We start from the raw sequence: 25,015 nt of genomic DNA on the forward strand, positions 1-25,015 counted from the left end.
CTTTATTTTTCCGGTGGTCTGGAACTGAACCTGCAACATCTCTGATGCTTGTTTGTAGCAGTAGCATATAAATAACTTCTTTAAGGTATTTTAGGCAAAGTCTAATTGTTTGAGTTCCAAAAATAATCCCTGAATCGCCAAATACATATTCTACCTAACTTTCAAGGCAGCTGGAGAGCAATTCCTGGATGCATATGGGGAAATGTTCTCAGAAAGCCTTGTATGGAGAAACAGACAAATGGTGTGACATCGGCATAGCCTAATCACAACCCTGGAAGTAAGGGACATGGAGGATCCTTAGCTACAGTGCCATGCGGTAGAAGGAATTGGGTCTCCTCTAGCAAATCTCTCCGATTCTGAGCAAGAAGGAGGGCTAGCTCCCCAAAGAGGCTATTCTTCAGTTCATGATTAAGAGATAATGTTATTCATCCACAGGTCTAAAATTTGAAGGAAAATACTATGATTTGGTTATTTTTTCCCTTGGTTTCAAAGTAGGAATTTAATGAGTCAAGAAACAATTTACATTTTTACTGTTATTGTATAATATGCATACTATATAGCTTGGGAAATATTTTCTAACAGAAGATATCTTTCTTACTCAGAAATGATTGCATCTTTGACTAGAATACTGACTCATTAAAAGTATGCCCTATGCATATGATTAAAAATAAATATTGTAGATCTGGATCAGCTTTTAAAACCTTATGTATCGGTATATGACCTCAAGATTAATGACATTTCATTATCTTAAAGCAAACACTTCACCCTATTTACCCTCATTGCTTTTTCAATCCATTTACAACCACCATTTGCTACTCAAATTTAAGAAGATATTGTAATTACCTCATTTAATGAATTAATTTTATTTTTATTTCATTTAAATTAAGATTTAATTGACACGCTAACATTGTAAGTTTAACGTACATAGGTTTAAGGTGTCTGTGAAAGTTGAAGTGTTAGTCACACTGTCATGTCTGACTCTTTGCGACCCAAGGACTGTAGCCCGCCAGGCTCCCCTGTCCATGGGATTCTCCAGGCAAGAATACTGGAGTGAGTTGCCATTCCCTTCTCCAGGAGATCTTCCTGACCCAGGGATCCAACCTGGGTCTCCTGAATTACAGGCAGATTCTTTACCGCCTGAGCCACCAGGGAAGCCCACTACATCTATATATTGTAATTTGTAACCTGATTAATACTGTAGCATTATACCTCTGTCACTGTCACATAATTTTTTCATTTTGTGGTGAGAACATTTAAGATCTAGTCTCTTAGCAACTTTGAGGTGTATAAACACTATGTAATTACCTCATTTAAAGAGCAATAGTGACATTTATATATCAAACAAATGTCTGTGTATGTCTAGTAGGTACAGGTTTTAAGAGATAATATGCTTTATTATTAAATGGAAGAAGAGGGAACAAATGAGTGGAAAAGAGAAAAAAATTGGATTAGAAGGTACATATGGAAGAAATACAATGGGCTATTTCTGTCTTTATTTTACATTAATATCTAAATCAGCATACATTCTTCAAATATTTTTCATGGTTTAAAAGAGGTGAGGCACTACTCTAGTCATGTAAATTTGAACTGTCACATGAGCTTGGGTCAGAGACATAGTTATGAATACCTTCAAAAGGTAAGATTTCTATGGCATGTGCATGCGTGTGTGCTAAGTCACTGCAGTCGTGTCCGACTCTGTAAGACTTGTTCTGTTTAGTTTTAAGCATAATTATGAGATTCTTGGCCTAATAACATGTAGTAATACATTAATAGGTTAGGGAATGTTTTCCTCTTAAAACAACTTTATAACTTTAAGATTTTATGTGAGTAAAGAAGACATAATCAAATTTAAATACGATATCAATTCAGATTGATCTTTTTAAATAAACATATGTCAGATAACCGGCAATTAAATCAAGGTGTTAATTGTAGTTAGTAAACATTATGAAATTTCAGTTTCAATTATGGCTAATTTTAAACAGTCCTCCTCTTTCCATTGCTAAGATTCTTGAGGAAAGTTCTATCTTGAAGGGTGTTTCTTACATGTTACCCTTTAACAGATGCAGTGACCAAATGGTATGAAAATTTGAAGTTATATATATAAAAATATTAATAAAGTTTGCAATATTGTTTTTCCCAAATTAAAAATTTCATCAAATATCACCATCTCAAGTCTCAAACCACTTTTGGTGGCACGCGGCAGCCACTTCAGCTGGGAACAGAGATTCGCACTGTTCACTGTCGGCTTTGATCTCCAGTCGTGTGACATCTTCAGGGCTGCAGCCGCTCAGAAAACAGATCAGTCCTGTTTTACCTGCCAGAGTAGCAGGGGCTGTTTTCTTTTCTTCATATGCTTTTACTAGTACAGTGTATTTTTATAAAGTCTTGTTATCCATTAATAGTTTTTAGTTAATTTTTTTTTTGCATATCAATGGAGAAGATTAATTAAAAACCCCTGAGAGCATAAAGAGATTAGTGTTTTAACTTTGGAATTTCCTTTACAGGATTTGAGAACTGGATGAGATCATGGAGGTTACCTAGTCCATCTAATTACTGTACATGGACCTGTGGAGAAACTGAGGCAGTGAGGTAGGTTAGGATAATGTAGGGAGGGGAGGGCAGATTTGTATCTTGTTCTTTCTGCTGAGTCAAGCTGTTTCTGAAAGTGAAGTGCTAATTACACTTGAAGGGGCTGAGTATAAAAAGGACACTTTAGTTGTGTCTCTACACACAAACCAGTGGGAAGAGAGAAAAAGCAGTTCAAGTGTAAACAATCAAAGACTAAAAAGCCTCTGAAGCCAGTGCATTCACTGAAAATAGTTCAGTTTGATTTATCATGGAACCTGGGTGTAGATTTAGTTAATAACTTCTGTTTGGACTTATGGATATTAAACATTCAGACTGTTTTCAATTTTACAAGCCTCTAAATCAAATATGGCCACAAAATGACTTGAAAGACATTTATTAACTAAAGAAAATAATCATAAAGTATCCAATAATAATAAATTTACCACATTTATCATTAACGATAAGTGTGTTTCTGAGAAGAACATCAGGCACTTTGGAAAGTCTTATTCTGCATGGGTCTAACACTGGCAAAGTCTCTCCAATGTAGTCATTCACATACTGAAGGCAACTTCTTTACAGGAATATTAGTGAATCATCTCTCTAAGATTTTTGTTAGGTACACTATCTGAAATTTTGTCTTTTTTGGTTTTGGTTTGAGGAGGGTAGAATAGATATTCTCTAAGAAATAAAATTAAAAAGTTAGTATACCAAAGTTATTTACTTCTCAGTGGTAGGTTATACACTTTCAGAAATTAACAAGAGAAAAATTCGCTGGGGCCCTTTTGTAACATCCATATAAGAGGAAGAAATATTTACCCACTTGGCCTTGATACTGCATTTACTGGGTGAAGTTGCATTTTATAGGAATCAGGGTTTCATAAGTTGTGTTCACTACAGGTTAATGAGCTCGTGTCTGCTCCACTTAGGTCTCAGAAATAACCCATCCACTAATTTAATTATAGCCAGTTGAGACTTTACTAGTTGGTAAATGTATTCTTTAATTTCGAAATCCTCGAGAGTTGCCTTGTAGAGATTTTCAAAAGTACACAGATAAAATACAAAGAAGAACAGAAAAAGCCTTCTTTGAATCTTTTCTTGACTAATAACATTTAAAGATCCTTTAGTGGGTAACATCTTCATTGAGGCGGTGGTTCTCAGACTTCTAGGGGGTGGTTCCAGATTCCTCTTATAATTCAAGTGAGTTGTATCCATGGACTTTTGCTCAATAATCCTGAACTGTGGGTTGTTAGTACCCTCAGGTCAGAGAAGTTTGGTAAGCTGCTAAGAGTCACACAGCTCTCTGTCTGCCGATACTATGTTTCCTGAGTCTGTGAAAACAAACTAACAAACCTCCGGCTCCTCAATTCTTAAAATGCACACAGGCAGATACATATGGACAGCAAGAGCACAGAGATTTAAAAACAGAGCATAAAAAAGTAACTTGAACAGACTGTGGCATTTCCCTTGGTCTGTTGCTAACGGCCCACATAAAACATGCTTAAAAAAAAAAAAACCAAAAACCTGGCACTTTTATCATCATTTAAAATGATTCAAATGGACATTCAGAATGTATGGCATTGGGAATGTATCCCATCTGAGTATAAATGGTAAAGAGCTTCATTGAACAGAGGGCTGTGTTTTCAGTGGTTTTCCGGCTGAAGTTGATACATATTTGGGCTGTCCTCTTTGGTCATGCTTTTAAAGCCAAACACAAGATTTTAATGTGTATGCTCAGGACTACAAACCCAGTGGTGTTAAACATGCCTTTTTGTAAGAAAAATAATTAGGGACATGAGTTTTTAAAATGCCTTCGGGATTTGAAGATGTGCAAGAAATGTGTAAAAAGAAATTACTTCATTCTCCTTTTATTCTGCACTTTTAAAAATTGACTCTGAAGCCCATCACACTTTGTTTCATTGAAAACTAGAGACTCCTGCCTCTAAGCTGTGAGCTTTGGGGTGGCTGTACTCTGAATAGTATTCCAATTAGAGTTCTTCACCTAAATTCTATGGCTTGGATATCCCCTATACTCAAACATATTCTGCACTCTAATTTAAAACTTCAACAAACTTAGACAAGAATCCATAACCAGCCAGTGGTCTGTGAATCTGTTTTGACGATACAGCTGTGGATGGACACTTCCTATTGATAACTGTTTTTAAAACAGTTTAAACGATTTTCATAACACTGAAAACAGCCAAAAAAAAAAAAAAAGTAATTGTGACCAGGTGAAGTGAAAAACTGTCCAATCACAGAATATCCCTGTTCACGATTCTAAGTCTAAAGTAATGGAGCTCATGTCCTCAGCTTTTCTCAGTCTCAAGTTTCTGGTCCTGAATATTACACTTGAATATTTTAAGTATTTTCTCAATCTGAAAATATATTTGTTGGGAAAAGCCGTCCCTTTTCTGCAGCCTTTACTTCCGGAGGAGTCTAACGCTTTCTTGCTGACCCTTATTTTAATACCGCAAGCCTGGACACATTACACAGTGTAGTGTCTGTTGTCAGGCTTTGGAGAATTTATTTCAATTTACATACAATCCTCCAAATCCTCTGGAGAGCTAGATGTGAAATCTGAGACCGCTCCTTCTCCCCAGCAGGCTCTTCCTTGGCCTCTAGTCATTCATAGCCAAAGGCTCCAAGGCTCCCTCCGGGAAGGCGCGGTGGGGCTGAAGGGTCGGGAAGAGGGGTGACTGCGGGGCTCGTTGCGCCGAAGATTTACAGTACTTCTCGCATGCGGCGCAGCAGCCCCCTCTGTGGCTGTGGGTGTCTGGTGTGACGGAGCGGAGAAAAGCTCTCTAATCTCCCAGGGCCTGCCTCTGCCGCTCCCCTCCCTCCCGCCGTTCCGGCCTCCTCGCTCTCGCGCTCTCGCCGTGGCCTTTCTCGGGGAGTTTCAGTCCCTGAGCGCAGCCAGAGTAGCTTTGGCAATCTAGATCTGGAGCCTGTGTACACACGCTCACGCACACACGCGCGCACACACATGCACACTCACTCGCACACACGCACTCCGGCTCTCCCCACGGGCATATAGAGCAAACCCGGAGCTTCATCTACCTTAGGGAGATGGCCCGGACGGACACTTCTTGCTCACTTGTCGTCTCCGGAGGTCAGCGCAACGTCGGGACCAGGGAGGCTCGCTGCCCGGTGTGCAGCCTCGCGCTGTTTGCCGCCACCGCTGCTTAAAGTGTCCAGGCTGGAGGAGAAGGCTTCTCCCGGACAGATTCCCGGCGCAGCTCTGCGGCCCTGGGACTTCACCGAGCTGCTTCACCCGGGTCTCTTCCGCCCCGGCCATCCTCGCGTCCCCGGCTGCGGGGCTCAGGACTCGGGAGCCTCCGCCGCTGCCGCCGCCGCCGCTGCTGCGAGCACATCCCACCCAGAGGACTGAACGCCAGCGCTGGAGTGGGGAGAGAAAGCGGCAGCCCTAACTTCCCTCTCCATCGCTCCCTCCTTGGCAGCCGCGGACCCGCTAGAAGGCTCCCGCGGAAAGCCAGGCGAGAGCTCGGCGCTGGGGACGGCGAGCTGGGAGCAGCGGGCGCACAGGGGCGGGGGCAGCCTGCGCCCCGGAGCCCGGCGCCCGCCGAAGTAGTGCGCGCTCTGGGGCGAGCAAGACGCTCTCCAAGTTGGGCGCGTCCCAGAGTCCGCTGGCCCGCGCCCCTGCAGCCGGTGTGGTGTCCGGAGAGAGGCGGGGCTGATGGGGGGCGTCGTGGGCGCTGTCGCCTACGGACAGAGCCCGTCTTAAAAGACGCCCGGCCGGTCTCCCCAGGGTCGCAGCTGGCGTCGCGCCCTCGGCCGGCGCGCGCTCTGATGCAGACGCTACCGGTGGCCCGGGTGGCCCGCTCACGGGGGGCGCCCGAGGGGGCGGGGGAGGAGGAGGAGGCTGTGTGATGGCCCTAGACGGCGAGCGGGGGAAACAAGAGGAGGAGAAGAAAAAGAAGAAGAAGAAAAAGAAGAGGAAGAAGAAGGAGAAAGGGGCTCAGAAGAGCGGCTCCCTCTTCGCGGCCACGATGGGCGAGAACGACGCCGCGCTCCGGGCCGGCGGCAGGGGGCTCTCGGACCCGTGGGCGGACTCCGCGGGGGTGCGGCCCCGCACCACCGAGCGCCACATCACGGCGCACAAGCGGCTAGTGCTGGCCTTCGCGGTGTCCATCGTGGCGCTGCTCGCGGTCACCATGCTCGCCGTGCTCCTCAGCCTGCGCTTCGACGAATGTGGGGCGAGCGTGCCGTCCGGCGCCGACGGCGGTCCGGCCGGCTTCCCGGCGCGCGGCGGCAACGAGAGCCTTCCGGGCCCGGCCCGACGGAACCACCACGCCGGCGGGGACCCCTCACAGCCCGGGGCAGGCGCGGAGGCCACCCCTGAGACCCCGTCCGCCCAGCCGCCGTCTGGGGAGGAGCGCGAGCAGTGGCAGCCGTGGACGCAGCTGCGCCTGTCGGGCCACCTCAAGCCGCTGCACTACAATCTGATGCTCACCGCCTTCATGGAGAACTTCACCTTCTCCGGCGAGGTCAACGTGGAGATCGCGTGCCGGAACGCCACTCGCTACGTCGTGCTGCACGCCTCCCGAGTGGCGGTCGAGAAGGTGCAGGTGGCCGAGGACCGGGTGGCCGGGGCGGTCCCGGTGGCCGGCTTTTTCCTCTACCCGCAAACCCAGGTCTTGGTGGTGGTGCTGAATAGGACTCTGGACGCGCAGAGGAATTACAATCTGAAGATCATCTACAACGCCTTGATCGAGAACGAGCTCCTGGGCTTCTTCCGCAGCTCCTACGTGCTCCACGGGGAGAGAAGGTACGGAGGGAGGCGGTGCCCCGCGCCGCCCCACCCAGCCAGGCTGCTCTAAACCGCCGGGCAGCGGGCGACCAGGGGACCGGGCGAGCTTCGGATACACGGGGGGCCAAGGATGGAGTGAAGGAAGTGAAGGTGGGGTAGGGCCATCGCCCAGAACTCTCGGGGTCTTCCTGAGGCTTGGGTTCTTCCTCGGCCAACTCCACAAACTCACCGGTACCAAATGCCACTCTAGGCTGGGACCCCCTGCCTCGTTAAAGTTGCTTAGACAGGCAGAGCACACAGCTTTTTTTTTTTTTTAAGAGTGATGTGTAATCTGAGCGGCCCCAGGCCAGGGTGACATCAAAACCCTGCCAACTTACCGTGGAGGGAAAATAGGTGAGCGCCAGAGGCCAGGGCTGCAGCTGGGTGAGGAGTCAGGACGCGGGAGGCAGGGCAAGATCCTTCCCGTGCCCCGCGCCCCAACCTCCCACGCCCGCTTCTGGAAGGCATAGAGCCGTGGACAGGCTTTGGCCTCACGAAGTTTAGCAAAACTGGAAGTTGAGATTCTGGACAGTAAGAGCTGGTCCCAGTGACAGGGGGGTGGGGGTGGCGGCAGCTGCCTTGGCCAAAGCCAGCCAGGAATGTTCTTGCTGGTGCTTCCACCTCTCCTAACGCAGAGTGACTCCAGTTTGTTCCTGAGTTAGTCTCAAATGACTTATTAGTGAGTGCCTTTGATGCTTCTTTTAGATTTGGACAGTATTCTGTTTCTTATTTTTTTGAGAAGCTGTGGGGTTTTTCACCATTTGTTTAGAGTCCAACAGAACCGGGTTCAGATCTCAGCTTCAACTCTACTGGTGGTGAAGGCTTGTGGAAGCTGATTAATCTGTCACCAGGTCCTAGCAATGACTACTTCTAGTGCTTAATGAGCGTCTTGTATCAACTCAATCTTACAGGAGCCCAACGAGCCTGGGTGCTGTTAACACTCCCTGTTTTACTGATGGGGAAGAGGAGGCACCAAGAAGTGGAGTAACTTGTAATATAGTGAGCCGACAAAGAAGGTTTTAGACTTAGGCACTTTGGCTCCAGAACCTCTACTTTTAGTTTTAACTTGGTGAAAATAATAATAATAATATCCTCATGGAATTGTTGCAGATGTCCATGAATAAATGCATTGAAAAGCACTTAACCTTGTACTTGGCACATAGAGTGCCCACTCATAGAGTGTTATGAGTGTCCCATGGTAGCAAGCCCTCAAGCATGTTGTTGAATGCATAAACAAGTGATTCTTGTTTTTTCCCTGGCCCCTTGCATTGAAAATAACTGAATAATTAAATGGCTACGGGGCCAGGGAATAACCCAAATGAACTTAAAAATGAAATCAACAACCTTTGAAGTGGAGGCAGGTTGGAGATTAGTAATGGTGCCATTGGCAGAGACCCCCTTGTTCTCTAGAGATTCTCACAACAGCAGAAAACTTGGGATCAGAGCAGTCCAGGGCTCCTGGGGTCAGCAGACTGGGCAGCAGAGAGCTGGGACTCAAACTTAGGTTTTCTGATCCCTGGACTAGAGCTCATGCTGTCTGGAAACTCCCAGGAGAAGTTGTTATAGTATAAGAAGCTGGGAAAATTTCAGTGTGTTATGAGAGAACACAAAAGTTTTAACATTTATAGAGTGCTGTGGTATAACCTCATCTAAATAAATTGCCTAGTGCTTTAGTGGTTAGGGACCCTGGTGACTCAGATGGTAAAGAATCTGCCTACAATGCAGGAGACCCAGGTTCAGTTCCTGGTTTGGGAACATTCCCTGGAGAAGGGAATGGCAATCCACTCCAGTATTCTTGCTGGAGAATTCCATGGAGAGGAGCCATGGGGTCACAGAGTCCAGCATGACTGAGTAACTAACACACTTAGTGGTTGTGTGCTAATTAAAACCTCCTATAAGTGAACCTATAAATTATTCACATTCAAACTCCTAAGACCAGATGTAGATAATTTAAAACCCCTTCCACCACATTCTCTGACATAGTCTCAAGAATAGAGATGAAAAGTGTTGTTTAAAAGATCCATGAGCATGTCAAATTTGGGGTTAAAGCATAGAAGGCGAGTCTGCATGTTATGTCAAAATGTCTTGCTGTGGTGAAATAAATACTTCCAGCAAATCCTGTTTTTTCTAAGCTGTGCCAAAATATATTTGGTGGAACTGAGCTTGTTGTGGTCAGTGCTTTCAAATTAACAGGACTCTTAAAAGGACCAGGTGTTCCTGCTTGACCTATAACTGATTGCTTGTACCCTAGTGCATATTTATATTCAAAGTCTGCTTCATTTTCCCCAAAGATGTAAATAAGATGGTTGGGAGTTTAGCCTAGTACCTATGTAGCTAAACTCTGCATCCCATTAACACTCCAGGATTTGGCATTTTTGGAGATCTTAGGATGGTTTTATACTAAGCAGCCTCTTAGAGAAAGTACTTGTTCTTTTTTTCTTTTTCACCCTCAATATTAGAATGAATAGAATAATTTCTTATGTTTCTACTAGAGTTGATAAGGCAAAAGAAATCGAATCAAACAAGTCACAGTTATGTAAAATTAACATATATTAAGCTTTTTTTGTTTGTTTGTTGTTACTATGGATACTTGGAGAATTTTTAAACACACCAATATCAGGAACTCCGCTAGAGTTAGACTTTTATTGGTGACGATTCTGTCCCCCAAATGCAATGTAAATCGACATTTTAAAACATACTTTTCAAAAGGACTTAATTGCAAACTCTAAATTTTCTTTTGTTTAGTGACTGAATGTCTTGGTCTTTTAGTTAGTCAGAATTTTTGCCAATTTAATTATCAGACAATTTCTGTAATGAAAGTATTTAATCTTGCAATAGGGAGTCACACTGAGTAATTTGAGAGATTTAAAAAGAGCAATACTACCATTCTGTCCACCTGACTTAGTCTGTGTGGAAACAACTGGTTAATAATCAATCTGATTTTCTGGTTCACTCCTTAGAGGCCCAAGCAAGGAAACTAGATTCATCATGTTCTGTATGCCTTTGACCCTGAAAAGTTTCATCCCCCAGGAGGTTTTGGAGGGGGCCTGGTTTTTGCTCTATAGAGAAGACTTACCTCCCCTGGTTCCCATATTACAGTAGAGAAAGTTTAGAAGACAAGCTCTTCACTTGAGGCAAATCTTTTCCTCTCGGTTCAACATTTGGAAATTCACCACTTGTTGAATATTGCAAATAAATTCTCTTAAATTTGAAATGTTTACACATATCAGAAAATGATCTCCGTTAGGCAGAATACCCACTCACTTTTCCCTCAAGAAGGTGGGCAGCAGGCAGATATAGAAAGTGTGTATTCATGCCATAATACCCAGTAGTAGAATACGCTTGCTTAGAATTAGGCAAAATCTTCATTTACCTGAAGTAATTGATGCTTTAGGGTAGCCAGATGGTGAGCATACCCGTGTTTAAGGTAAGGTACCTTAATTTAGATCCAGATGGTCGGACTGAAAGAGGAAGCTTACCCAAAGTAAATGACCGTCTTACTCACTTTCAAAAGGGACACCCTTTTTCTTTGACAAACTTTGAGTCTGTGACATCCCACAGTGACAGAAGACAGAATGAAAAGAGGAGTCTTTTTCTTTCAAGGGTTATTCAGACAGAAACCATGATCTCCAAGGAGAATGGGAGGATAAAATTATGGTTCTCAGAGAGAATTGCAAAAAGCTCCTTTGCAAAAATCTTGTGGAGAGCATAGAGGATTCTATGGGTAGGCATTTGTGATATTAGTGTGGATGGTTTGATGCCTTGTACTTCTCCTGAAATGAATTAATTTCATTAAAAAAAACCATGGCATTTAATAAAAATAAGAAAAATATGTTGAGAGCAGCCTTACTTCTCCCATTCACTCTGCACAGGAGATATCTTTACATGAACAAATCAGAATACATGGCTTTTTGCCCCTCTATAGAGGGCTCTGCACTGAAAAATCTAGGAGAACCATTTGTTTCTGTGAAAACTTTTTGTACGATTCCTTAGCGGACTTGTTTAGCTCACTGTTTTCCTGTCAAGGCACACACAGCCGTGTGGGCAATCTGAGTCCAGTGTTGGATTTTGGTTACAGTTCAAAATGCTATCAGTAAACTAAATTAGAAAATATTGGGAAAAAAGTTTTGACCATTTAATAGTCACTTATTCATGGAGGAAAATTCATGTAATTGGTGTTTGTCTTGCTATGTTCTTTGGTCACCCTGGATAGTGCTGAAATATACCTTATTTATGAAAGAGTTAAATTAATTTGTCTGTGTATTTTTTCTTCAAAATAACTCTAAACAGGGCTCCTTCAAGCAAAGACAGACGTGTGACTGATTTCCCTGTGTTGGGTTTGCGTAGTATGTTTATTTTCTCAAATCAGTATTTGCCGCCATGCATGCAGATGGGCTTGAGACAACAGTATAGGGCAGTAACTTAGGTTTGCTTGAGGATGATGATGACATTTGAATGGTATAAGAATGGGACTCGCTTCTGTAAGCATGACTTTTAAGAGTGATATAAAAAGTGAAGAAGAAATCGTCTGCCTTTAATATGTGTTTGACCGTCTATAAGGAAGAGCGCCCACCATAACCCCAGGCTCATTCATCCTCCTATCCCACCAGCAATGATCATCACCTTGTCGTCCTTCTCATTCAAAATTACACCAGTGGCTGGATTCCTCCAGATTTCCTCAAAGATCCATGCAATCCTGCTTTTTGCCACTAGAGAGTGGCTGCTCTCTCCAACAGAATTTTGCTACAGAGGATTTGAGAGGATCTAAAGATGCAAAACACTTCTTGCCCCTCCCACTTCTTTGGACAGTCTGAAATAATTCACACACAGGCACAGCTGGATGGTGGTCCTGATGGGGCTGTAAGGGTGAAGTAAGATTGGCAAGACCTAACTGAGCGGGGCTGAGCTGGGGTGAAGAGTCCCTGGCTCCCCACTGCCCGCTCCCTGTCCCCAGGTGTGCCTTCTCGGTCTCTGAATAAACCGCTCGCTTGTTAAGGCACTCTGGCAGTGGTTGCACAGGGACGGGGTGGTGAATTTCAATTTTCAATTTCAGTTTAATTCTTTGGATATTTTCTCATGACTACACAACTCAAAAAACAAACAAAAAACCCCCAAACCAAAGTGTAAAAAGAATGAAGTTTTAAAATTACCCTTGTTGGTTACTTTTTGTCCCTTTTAAGAAGAGGTTCGAGCACTACTAGTTGTGTTGCTGGATGGAGAAGTGTGCGTGTGCGTGTGCGTGTGTGTGTTCAGGGACTCTGGAACCAGACCGCCTTGGTTTATGTCTTGACTATTCCACTTATTTAGCCTTATGACCTTGGCCAGGTTTCTTATTGTTTTGTGTCTGGTGTCCTTATCAGCAAAACGGGGATAATGATGTCCTCTTTCGTGGGGTTATTGGGGAGGATATTAAATGAGTTAAGTAATAAAGTGCTTAGAACAGTGTCTGACAGTTGGTAAGTATTTGTGGGTATGAAATACAATTATATTATTACATGGCTGGATAGCTGTTCTTCAAGCTGGTACAGGGTCATTTAGGTTCAATGTTGTTGCCTTAGGCTTCCCCTTATTCGCAAGGCAGTGCGGAAATGGTCACTTTGGACATTCCTTCCACTGCTGTTTGTTTTGCCCCCTAAGCGGAGTTCAAAAGACAGGGAGAGAAAGAAGCGGGGCCCTTCCATAATGAAGAAGGGAGAGAAGAAAAAGGCTGTGGTGTTTCATAGCTAGAGAAACCCTATGCTTGGTCCAGACGCTGCGATAGAGAGGGTCGAGGGAGCAGGAAGAGGGTGTGAAGCAGAAGGAACTCGTAACTCTGATTATTGCCCTGCTATCTCAGCAGTGAGAAGAGGAGAAAACAGTGACTGAAGGGTCAGGAGGGTGCCTGCCCTGTTGCTGGAAGCCAGTACAGGAGATAGAAAAACCCCGAGTGCCAGGGGAAAGGCACATCAGTCATTAGCTACTGCTCTGCAGACTGTATTTGGGTTCCACCAGTAGCACTGTTTTATGATACTTACATAATACTTTTCCTCTTTCCAATATTGAACAAATGAATCTCAGGTACTAGTTTATTTATCCTTATAAGAACCTAATATTATGACTCAGGAAAGTAATTTTAGTGAGTCCATAATACTCTTCAACAGTGGTGATCGAGTACTTAGTACTCATTTTTGAGAAGAGTATTTAGTGCACAAAAATGAAAGCAATTATGAATATTATGCTCTGTTTTTATAACACGATTATTCACATATGCACCACTTCCTACATACATATTGCTGGTATTATTGCATTATGTTTTTAGTTTACTAGAATGGTTATTTAAAAAAATATGCTACACATATTTTTTGTGTTGCTTATAGCACTGAATATTCAGCAGGAGCACTTCTCTTCTGAAATGGCAGAGTTTTAATGACTCATTGCAGTACATAAAAACACAGTCTAAACAATGACCCATTTTGCCTTAAAATGTTTTGTCATTGAGTAATAGTTTGCACTTTGATCAACAGTCTTCACTTTAAATGCGACGTGGGTTACTTCCATGACCTTGTCACTGTCCAGTTACTAAAAGCAGTTGAAGAGTAACTAAATGATCCACTGGATCACCTCTTTCAATCTTGGGAGTTTTTGTTACTAATCTTAAACTATTGCAACAGTAGGCAAATTGCTGTTGCGACAGAAGCAGCTTCAAAGGTTATCATTCACTGTGCTGTATAGATGTGGCCGAAACGAAAGCCTTCCAGAAATGCCCTGCCATTTGTGAGGTTCTCTTGGTTTTTGGTGGGTTCCACAATGAAACATGAATCAATCTGAATATGAGCAGTGTTATGCAAATGTTTGTTTCCTTTGCATATATTAACTTTATGAAAAGGCAAACTGACAATAATGGAACAGAAATTGTTTGTATCATATACTGTAATTTGTTGGCAATATCAGCCAACGTTAATGCATTATTTCAGCTGAATCTTATCATAATGATTCGACACAAGTAGCTTGCCTAGTGAACTTCCGCAGAAATAAGAAGAAATCAATTCTCTATATCCTTCAGAGGCAACACAGAGCTTTAAGCTCTACTGCTTAGCACAACCAAAATGTCAAACAGGCAAGTTGTTAAGAAATCAAGTAATTTATTTTAGATAGAAGGGAATTAAAATACATGTGTATTATTCATTTTTTTAGTGATGCTAAAGTGATATTCTTGGAATAACACTTCCAGGATGTTACTTTTGGTGGTGAAATTTCTTTATGATGATAGAACGATTCTATAAAAGATAAAAATGTTTTTGTTTGAGAAAGCAGGAGAAAAATAGGCGACAAAATACTTTTCCCCAATACATTCTGCCTCCTGCTGTTTTATTTTTACTTCTTACTGTATTTACATTTGTATTTCATATCCTTACTGTATATTAAAGTGTTCTCTATTTTTAATTATTTTTTTATATTTTTTTCCTACCTGGTGTACTGCTACTACCTCAAACTCTGCCTCAAATTTACTTAAAAACCAAACTCATTATTTTCTATTCCCAATCTCTTTCTCTAGATGTCTTTGATGTTTTTAGTGACAGTAAGCAGGAAAGAGGTCTCAATTCCACCACTTGAAGGCAATCATCAAATACATGCAGTGAAGATTATGTTTTGGAAACCCAACAGACACTATTGCCTATTGAGGGCCCTGAGCCTGAAACTGGCTCTCTTTGTTAGAAAGCAGACGATCCAGGGGGAGAGAGGTATTAGAGATAGATGGGCAATACTGAGATCTGAGAAAACCAGAACCTGTAAGAGAGCAAATAGGACGTTAACTTTATACGTGAGTCAAAGCCTTTGATGTATGGCAAAACCAATACAATATTGTAAAGTAATTAGCCCCTAATTAAAAAAAAAGGTTCTTTCTGTGCCACCTGTAGTCCACTTGCTCACTTCTCCTTCCGTCTCTGACCCTTAAAGTAGTGCCCAGGCTTCAAGACCAGTTCTTAACTTCCTCCCCCATGAATCCTTCTTTCAGTTCTTAAGACAGGTGTTCTCAGCGAGGTCGGTGCTGCCTCCCGGGGCATGTTTGCAGTGGCTGGGGACTTTTGGGTTGTCACGGCTGGGTAGAGGCGTTGCTACTGGCCTCTAGCGGTAGACGTCTAGGATGCTACTAAGCCCAAGATGGCTCTAAAAAGAGAATTATCCATCCTAAAATGTCACTAGTGTCAAGAATTCTAGCACTGAACCACCTATACTTACATTAAAAAAAGAAAAGTCAGTGGTGCCAAGGCTGAGAAACCTTGCGTTAGAAGATGTAATTTCTTCATGCATTTGTCATGGCTTTTTGTGCAAACTTGTCTAGGCTTATGTTTTATTTATTTTATCAGAGTATAAACTCCTTGAGGGAAGGAACATATATATTTATCTTTATCTCCACAGCATTAAACACTCAAGAATGATGACCAAGAGAAGCAAATGTATATAGCTCTTGTAGCAAAAACTATCTAGCAATAATGTAATTTAGTATTTTAAAATCATCTCATCAAATTCAAGGACTATTTTATTTCTAATTTTTATTCAGTTATAGGTTCTCAACTTGAAAAAGACCCTAAGCGTAGTCTAGTCCAATTGCTCTTCTTTTCCAAGGGGCTTGTTTTGATTTGCTAAATACTGAATTGAAATTCAATTGCAATCGTCCTCAGGTGCCAGACTGTGAAATTGGTATTTCCTCATTTAGACATTATCAAATATATGCTAGCCCTCAGTGCATGGCTATAAATATACTGTGTGTAGGAATTCATTAAGAATATTAATTGCAGAAAAGTCACTAGATGATCTTTATAGTTCCTTTCAACCCTGAGAATCAGCAATTTAAATTGCTGGCCCTTACTAACATATTTACTTACTATGTGAGGCAAAAAGAGACTTGAACATGACATGATTTTTCTGCATAAATATTTGGTTTATTAATTTCTCATTAGCCCAGAGGTATTTAGATATTCTACATATAATGAATTCCTACCCTTTAATTACTCAATACCAAAGACACGTTTGATTTTTCACCTAATGTACATTCTAAATGCAACCTCTCTGTTGAACTCTTATGGAAATTTCCTCTAGTATTATTAGCAGTTTTTAATATATTGTATATATTTTTCTTTTCAGGTAGATTGCAAAAGCCTTAAGGGCAAAAATGATTCTATCTTGAAAAAAAAATCCTGCCACATGGAGTGAAAATCTCACACATGGGAGACAGTGTCTAATTGCTCAATGACAAGACTTGGATTTCTCAGTACTTAGAAGTGAACATATTTCCTTGTATATTAAATTTCATAAGTATCTTTTAAATGACCTCAGTAAAGAAATAAGAAGCCTTAGTGACCATTTTAATTAATAAAAAAGTTTGGACTCAAGAACATTTTGTAAGACAAAAAAGCATGTGAAGAGAAAATTGTAAATGAGTGCTTCTTAACAAAAAGTTACTGATATTTCATTAAGCAAAAACTATATTGCTGTCAGTAGAAAATAGGGAAAGTATTGCCAAGATGCTGGCAGATTTGGAAAGAAAAACCTTTATGACCAATAGTCAAAATAAAACCTTGCTTATAAATTGTGGGTGAACATTCATTTTGCTGTTTTTGAAATAGAATTACCTTTTTCTCAGACACAGAAAATGTGGATTCCGGACCCAGCTTTGCACTAATTACCTGTGTAACTTTAGATAAATTACTTAACCCTACTGGAACTACTTTTTCATTTTAGGAATTTATGAAAGCTGGACAATTTGTTTCTAAGATTGCTTCCAACTTTATATTTTTTCTAAAGATTTATAGTTAAAACTTCTTTCCTAAATATTATCTCATTTTATCATCTCAACAGTTTCATAAGGGAGGCTTAGAAATATTTTCCTTCTACTAATGAAAAAATAAACTCAGGCAGTAAAGTGATTTACCCAAGCCTGGTATGTAGCAGCTCAGTAGTGCTTCAAGATAATTCTTGAAACCCCTCTCTCAGAGGAAATATACAATTAATCTTTAAAATATCTTATTTTCTCTGTTTGAAAACTAAGCTTTTAAAAAGTAGTCCCTCAATAATACATGTGTCATAATTTTTAAAAGTATAAGCATTTACATTTTATGGTTTGATCCAGGGATAGCCAATAAGATTCAATACACATGTCAGCCTCTATTGATTGGTATAGCTCCCTGAAGTGCTGTGTTGAGAATAATTTTGAGGCCAAGTTTGGGCTCAGCGGGAAAGTGTGCCATGTGAGATTAAGCAAGAACTCTGTGGATGACGGGGAAGGCAGGGTGGGTGGTAGAACGACTGTGGGGATAAGAGCCTTCTAAAGAGATGGCTGTAGCACTCAGTAATGTTTTACCAAGGGTTTGATATTGACTTGCCTTAGCTTCAGTTTTAACTAGTATTATTTAAAAAGTTTGGGGCTTCTCCAGTGGCTCAGTGGTAAAGAATCGGCCTTCAATGCAGGAGACCCAGATTCAATCTCATCAGAAAGATCCCCTGGAGGAGGAAATGGCAATTCACTCCAGAAATCCCCCCCTGGGAAATGCTGTGGACAGAGGAGCTTGGAGGGCTACAGTCCATGGGGTGGCAAAGAGTAGGATATAGCTGAGGGACTAAGTGCGCACACACACGCATATAAAAAGTATAATTAACTTAGAATCTTTTCACAAATAATGGCCCTCTTTTTAAGTTAAAGGAGTGTCTGTCTTCAAGTACATAGTTTGGGTATTTTGATTTGACAGAATGCAGAGGGTGTTTCTAGAGTTTAAATGAGATGCAATTTTGCAGCTTGAACTGAAAACCAGAGTGGGTTCAATATTATATATATATGCACATATTGACATGAATATTTACTATACAGATATTTATTATATAACATATAATAACATATAACGTATATAGCAAATATATACTGTGAGTGGTAGAAACCAATGGGCTCTGGATCATTCTGCGTAAATGTATGTTCTATCACTCTAAGAAAGGTCGAAGATACTGTGAACCAGTGGCTGCCATTTATTACCTGCCTGCTGGGTGCTGTTCATCTAGTCACACCTTTACACCCTCCTTTTCCATTCTACTAAACTTTACAATGCTTTTTAAGTTGGGCATGGTTATTTCTTTTTACGCAATGAATAGCTGCACCTTACGGAAATTTAGTAATCATCCAAGATGATGTGGTTAAGAAATGTTGTGGAGTCAGAACGCAGACCAGGTTTTGTCAGGTCTCAGAGTCCATTTCCTTAACAAAACCAGGGCACGTCTTGCTGAAATATGAGGATGTAGATGTTTCTTAGTGATCATCTGTGTCTTACTTGTATCTAATGACAACTTTTGGATTTGATTTCATTGTCTTTACTGGTTGAACAGTTTCAACCAGTTTCAGAGAGGAGAGAGACAGTCGTGTCCGACTCTGGGCGACCCCATAGACGGCAGCCCACCAGGCTCCCCTGTCCCTGGGATTCTCCAGGCAAGAACACTGGAGTGGGTTGCCATTTCCTTCTCCAATGCATGAAAGTGAAAAGTGAAAGTGAAGTCGCTCAGTCGTGTCCGACCCTCAGCGACCCCATGGACTGCAGCCTTCCAGGCTCCTCCGTCCATGGGATTTTCCAGGCAAGAGTACTGGAGTGGGGTGCCATTGCCTTCTCCGCATACCACAAAGGAGAACCATTATTTTCTAATACTTTCCAGTATGATGACGAGTTGTTTTTCTGTAAAGTGTCAGTTTTGCCTAATAAGCACAACTCTGGGCTTCCCTTGTGGCTCAGCTGGCAAAGAATCCACCTGCAATGTGGGAGACCTGGGTTCAATCCCTGTGTTGGGAAGATCCCCTGGAGACGGTAAAGCCTACCCACTGCAGTATTTTGGCCTGGAGAATTCCATGGACTGTATAGTCCATGGGATCGCAAAGAGCCGGACACCACTGAGCAACTTTCACTTTCACTGGATTTAGAGAATTTACTTTAGATGAGACAAAAAGTTTTCTGAAAATTTTTTGTTGTTGGGGAAATATGCATGAAGTATGCTTTTGTACCATTCATGTGCTTAAGTTTGGTTCAGGAAAAAAGTGTCTTGTAATTTGCAAAAGTATTTTATTAACAGAAGTATATAAAGTGATCATAACTTAAGTCATAAATGTAATTGAGAATGTCATTTTCTTTTTTTCCAGATTCCTTGGTATTACTCAGTTTTCGCCTACACATGCCAGAAAGGCATTTCCTTGTTTTGATGAGCCAATCTACAAGGCTACTTTCAAAATCAGCATCAAGCATCAAGCAAGCTATTTATCTTTATCCAATATGCCAGTGGAAACTTCTGTGTTTGAGGAAGATGGATGGGTTACGGATCACTTTTCACAAACCCCTCTCATGTCCACGTACTATTTAGCTTGGGCAATTTGCAACTTCACATACAGAGAAACTACCACCAAGAGTGGGGTTGCAGTAAGTATTTTAAGCTTAATGTTGTTTTTGGATAATATATGCTGATATCTGGATTAACAATGACTCATTTCTCTCTTCTTCCCATCTTATATAGCTGAATTCTTTTCTTAATCCTTGGAAGGAAAATTATCTTCTTGGTTTCAGAGTCAGAGAGGAACTTCTCTTCCTTACCCAGCCTTCTTATTAATTTAATCACTTTCCCACTCCTGCCATTCCTGTTCCTTTTGATCACCTGATTATCTCTGCAACAGCTGTTGTCTGTTATGGGAAATTGCCTGTTTTTATTTATATGATGATAAAGCTTCTTTTTATTATATAATATTTCACACATAAAGAAAATGTGGAGAATAATATTATAAGCTCCATATACCTACTAGCCAGCTCTATAGAATCTAAACATTTTACCGTCTTTGTTCCAGTCTCATTTAATTTTTGAAAAAGTAAAACATGTTGGGTAGAGTTGAAGCCCCCTGTGGACCCCTGCCTGATATTATTGTCTTGTCTTCTACCTGGCCCTGAATTTGAATTTTGTCATTTCTATGCATATTATCACACAATTATTAAGTATATTATTCATTATTAAGTATAAGTGAAGTCGCTCAGTGGTGTCCGACTCTTTGCGACCCCATGGACTGTAGCCCACCAGGCTCCTCCATCCATGGAATTTTCTAAGCAAGAGTACTGGAGTGGGTTGCCATTTTCTTCTCCAGGGGATCTTCCCGATCCAGGGATCGAACCAGGGTCTCCCGCATTGCAAGCAGATGCTTTGCCATCTGAGCCACCAGGGAATCAATCATTATTAAGTATAAATCTGTTTAAATAATTCCATGTTTGAAAATTTCATATAAGTGGTTTTATATTATAGATAATCATTTCTTCAACTTATTTTTATTTGATTTCATTTTTGCTTAAAATTATATTTTTGTGGCTTATCTGAATAGAGTGGTTAATGAATATGTTAAAATTTCCCTTCCTCCTATAGATGAACAATTTAATGTTTCCTGATTTTTCAGTGATTGACAACAATGCTCAGTGAACATTTTTGCACCTAAATTCTTCTGCTGATGTGCTAGAATTTCTGTAACGTACGAAGCTTCTTTTAACCCATAGCACCCATATGTATAGAAATATGTACTTAGACAAAGGTGTTATATAGGAAGTCTTGAGAATTCACTATCTGTATTAAATTTATAACAAAAGTCAATTGTATTCTTTATGATCATTACCATTTGTGATACCATTCATTATTCCGGGTACTTTTGACATGCATTTGTCTTGCATTAATCAGACTAAAGCAGGCCATGCTCACTTAACAACTTTGTCTTCATTTTGATGGCTTATGCAATAAATATGCATTTATTTTAAGTTTCATGTCAACCCTAAAGCAAGGTATTATAATTCCATTTTTCTGAGTGAATAAATTTAGGTGGGGCCAGTGGTAAAGAACCTGCCTGCCAATACAGGAGACATTAGAGATGTGGGTTTTATCCCTGGGTCGGGAATATCCCTTGGAGGAGGAAATGGTAACCCATTCCAGTATTCTTGCCTGGTGAATCCCACAGACAGAGTAGCCTGGTGGTGTATGGTCCATGGGGTCGCAAAGGATTGGACATGATTGAAGAGACTTAGCACGCACAAATTTAGGTTTAAAGAGGTGAAATAACTTTATCAGAGTAAAAGGTAAGTGAGTGGTAGGGCTGCAAGACTAACTTCTTATGGTATGACCCTACATTTTGGGTTCTCAGCCCCTACGCCCCTCCTCATGCTATACTTACCATTTCACCTGTGTGTCTATATGAGAGTCCAGGTAATGATTCTTTCCATCCAATGGCCATTGTATCTGGTGTTACTCAAACATAACAGAAAAAGTGAATAGAAATCTATATTCTTATTCTGTAGAAGTCCATAGCTCTATAACAGCCTAAATTTTGAATAATAGGTTTAGATAAACAAATTTTTCTTGCTGTTAACTTTCAGCTTAAATCACCACAGAACCCATTTAAAAAATAAAATTTGCTTGCATACAAATTTAATGCCATTAGTAAAGAACTGTATATGGTGAGTTAATCTACATAATCATTAAAAATAATACCCCTAAGTACTGACTGTAGAATGCTAGAAAAAAGACATTTTGCTCTTTTGGACTTATACTTTTTTAATATGTTTAATTCCTCTGGTATTTCTTGATATCTCCTGTGGATAGATACTTCAAGGCTACTCATGTTGGACTGTACAAAGAAAAGGAATACTAATATATTTCATTTCCTTTTACATCTTCAAAAGTTGATGAGAGTTGCTGTGGGTCTCTTAGGAGCATAGGGTACATTGGAAGTGTGTTTTTCTTAGTGTGATTTCTTTATCCTGAAAGTATTTTCAGCTCTACACAATCATGCTTGTTGCTAAGTGATCCATGTTTTAGAACCAGATACACCCCAATTATTTAGCTGTGACTTTTATTAGAGTTAAGAATTCAAGTAATTAGTAAACATTAAAAAATTCCTATTTAATTATTTTTATGGAGAAAAGATAAAGCATGCTACTAGAGAACACTGGAAGGCCAACTGAAATAAAATTTTTGTTGTATAATTTAAAAATACTAAGAGTAGTAAAAAGGAAAGCAAAATTGCTGTTGGGAACCCTTATTTATCAACTGTGGAACTAAAATGTAAAACCTGTTTCTCTTTTTTTGTCACCCCTTGGAAATCCAGTCTATTTTCTTTTTATTGCCATTCCTCTTTATTACTGAGAACACATGGAATGCCATTTCTGAACTCTTTAACAGCTAGGAGTGGAAGTTTAGCTTTAGACTCTTAGGTGTGGGATGGTCATATGAAATCCAGGGGATCGTTTGAATCAGAAACTGAAGCAGTTTCCTTTGAGATATGAGAGAGTAACCTGAGCAGCATCTTAATATACAGCTGAATGGAAGCAGACCGTCAAGTATACATGTTTGAAGCATCATTATTTGCTTATCAAGTAATGTGTATTTTGCAAGGCACTAATTAGTTGCTAAGTTGTGTCCAACTCTTTGCAACCCCTTGGACTATAGGCTGCCAGACTCCTTATTCATGGACTTCTCCAGGCAAGAATACTGGAGTGGGTTGCGGTTCCATTCTCCAGGGGATCTTCCTGACCCATGGATCAAACCTGGATCTCCTGCATTGCAAGCAGATTTTTTATCACCTGAGCTACCAGGGAAGCCCTTGCAAAGCACTACCCTAAGTAATTAAGAAGCTTAAGGAAAGTCTAAGATCCTTCCGATAGAGTGATTGAAGGGCAACTTTCAAGTGGAATCCATACCTGTCAAATGTTAAGTTTCAGTTCAGTTCAGATCAGTCACTCAGTTGTGTCCAACTCTTTTCGACCCCATGAATTGCAGCACGCCAGGCCTCCCTGTCCATCAACAACTCCCGGAGTTCACTCAGACTCACGTCCATCGAGTAAGCGATGCCATCCAGCCATCCCATCCTCTGTCGTCCCCTTCTCCTCCTGCCCCCAATCCCTCCCAGCATCAGAGTCTTTTCCAATGAGTCACCTCTTTGCATGAGGTGGCCAAAGTACTGGAATTTCAGCTTTAGCATCATTCCTTCAAAGAAACACCCAGGACTGATCCCCTTTAGAATGGACTGGTTGAATCTCCTTGCAGTCCAAGGGACTCTCAAGAGTCTTCTCCAACACGACAGTTCAAAAGCATCAATTCTTCGGCACTCAGCTTTCTTCACAGTTCAACTCTCACATCCATACATGACTACTGGAAAAACCATAGCCTTGACTAGATGGACCTTTGTTGGCAAAGTATTGTCTCTGCTTTTGAATATGCTGTCTAGGTTGGTCATAACTTTCCTTCCAAGGAGTAAGCGTCCTTTAATTTCGTGGCTGCAGTCACCATCTCCAGTAATTTTGGAGCCCCCAAAAATAAAGTCTGACACTGTTTCCACTGTTTCCTCATCTATTTCCCATGAAGTGATGGGACCAGATGCCATGATCTTCGTTTTCTGAATGTTGAGCTTTAAGCCAACTTTTTCACTCTCTTTCATTTTTATCAAGAGGCTTTTGAGTTCCTCTTCACTTTCTGCCATAAGGGTGGTGTCATCTGCATATCTGAGGTTATTGATATTTCTCCCGGCAATCTTTTTTTTTTTTTGATATTTCTCCCGGCAATCTTGATTCCAGCTTGTGCTTCTTTCAGCCCAGCGTTTCTCATGATGTACTCTGCATATAAGTTTAATAAGCAGTGTGACAATATACAACCTTGACATACTCCTTTTCCTATTTGGAACCAGTTTCTGTTGTTACATGTCCAGTTCTAACTGTTGCTTCCTGATCTGCATATAGGTTTCTCAAGAGGCAGGTCAGGTGGTCTGGTATTCCCATCTCTTTCAGAATTTTCCACAGTTTTTTTGTGATCTACACAGTCAAAGGCTTTGGCATAGTCAATAAAGCAGAAATAGATGTTTTTCTGGAACTCTGTTGCTTTTTCCATGATCCAGCGGATGTTGGAAATTTGATCTCTGGTTCCTCTGCCTTTTCTGGAGAAAGGAATGGCAAGCCACTTCAGTATTCTTGCCTTGAGAACTCCATGAACAGTATGAAAAGGGAAAATGATAGGATACTGAAAGAGGAATTCCCCAGGTCAGTAGGTGCCCAATATGCTACTGAAGATAAGTGGAGAAATAATTCCAGAAAGAATGAAGGGATGGAGCCAAAGCAAAAACAACACCCAGTTGTGGATGTGACTGGTGATAGAAGCAAGGTCCGATGCTGTAAAGAGCAATATTGCATAGGAACCTGGAATATTAGGTCCATGAATCAAGGCAAATTGGAAGTGGTCAAACAGGAGATGGCAAGAGTGAACATTGACATTCTAGGAATCAGTGAACTAAAATGGACTGGAATGGGTGAATTTAACTCAGATGACCATTATATCTACTACTGTGGGAAGGAATCCCTTAGAAGAAATGGAGTAGCCATCATGGTCAACAAAAGAGTCCGAAATGCAGTACTTGGATGCAATCTCAAAAATGACAGAAGGATCTCTGTTCGTTTCCAAGGCAAACCATTCAATATCACAGTAATCCAAGTCTATGCCCCAACCAGTAATGCCGAAGAAGCTGAGTTGAATGGTTCTATGAAGACCTACAAGACCTTTTAGAACTAACACCCAAAAAAGATGTCCTTTTCATGATAGGGGACTGGAATGCAAAAGTAGGAAGTCAAG

General features: G+C 41.2%; 2 protein-coding genes across 8 annotated transcripts in view; one reads left to right on the forward strand and one right to left on the reverse strand.

Moving 5' to 3' along the window:
• Positions 1-7,177, reverse strand: part of LOC147371252 (uncharacterized) — a 146,187-nt gene extending 139,010 nt beyond the window's left edge. Inside the window, exons 1-3 of one of the 3 annotated variants that reach the window (XM_086398690.1) lie at positions 7,037-7,177; positions 5,623-5,962; positions 1,810-3,822 (exon numbers count right to left, since the gene is read on the reverse strand). In XM_086398690.1, the coding sequence (XP_086254816.1) occupies positions 5,624-5,962; positions 7,037-7,045 (348 nt within the window). In that variant the 5' untranslated portion in view covers positions 7,046-7,177 and the 3' untranslated portion in view covers positions 1,810-3,822; position 5,623. Of the gene's footprint in view, positions 1-1,809; positions 3,823-4,198; positions 5,238-5,622; positions 5,963-7,036 lie in introns of those variants that run through there. The other 2 variants (XM_086398691.1, XR_015163379.1) reach the window with 2 other exon arrangements.
• The window catches only part of TRHDE (thyrotropin releasing hormone degrading enzyme), a 454,936-nt gene continuing 435,880 nt past the window's right edge, over positions 5,960-25,015 (forward strand). For 4 of the 5 annotated variants that reach the window (XM_086398684.1, XM_086398686.1, XM_086398685.1 and 1 more), the window contains exons 1-2: positions 5,960-7,351; positions 19,524-19,797. In XM_086398684.1, the coding sequence (XP_086254810.1) occupies positions 6,453-7,351; positions 19,524-19,797 (1,173 nt within the window). In that variant the 5' untranslated portion in view covers positions 5,960-6,452. Of the gene's footprint in view, positions 7,352-7,442; positions 7,727-19,523; positions 19,798-25,015 lie in introns of those variants that run through there. The other variant, XM_086398687.1, reaches the window with a different exon arrangement.

The sequence above is a fragment of the Bos grunniens genome, chromosome 5 (genome assembly GCF_055505025.1).
Source record: "Bos grunniens cultivar Pamir isolate PY7600 chromosome 5, Bosgru_T2T1.0, whole genome shotgun sequence".
Taxonomy (NCBI): domain Eukaryota; kingdom Metazoa; phylum Chordata; class Mammalia; order Artiodactyla; family Bovidae; genus Bos; species Bos grunniens.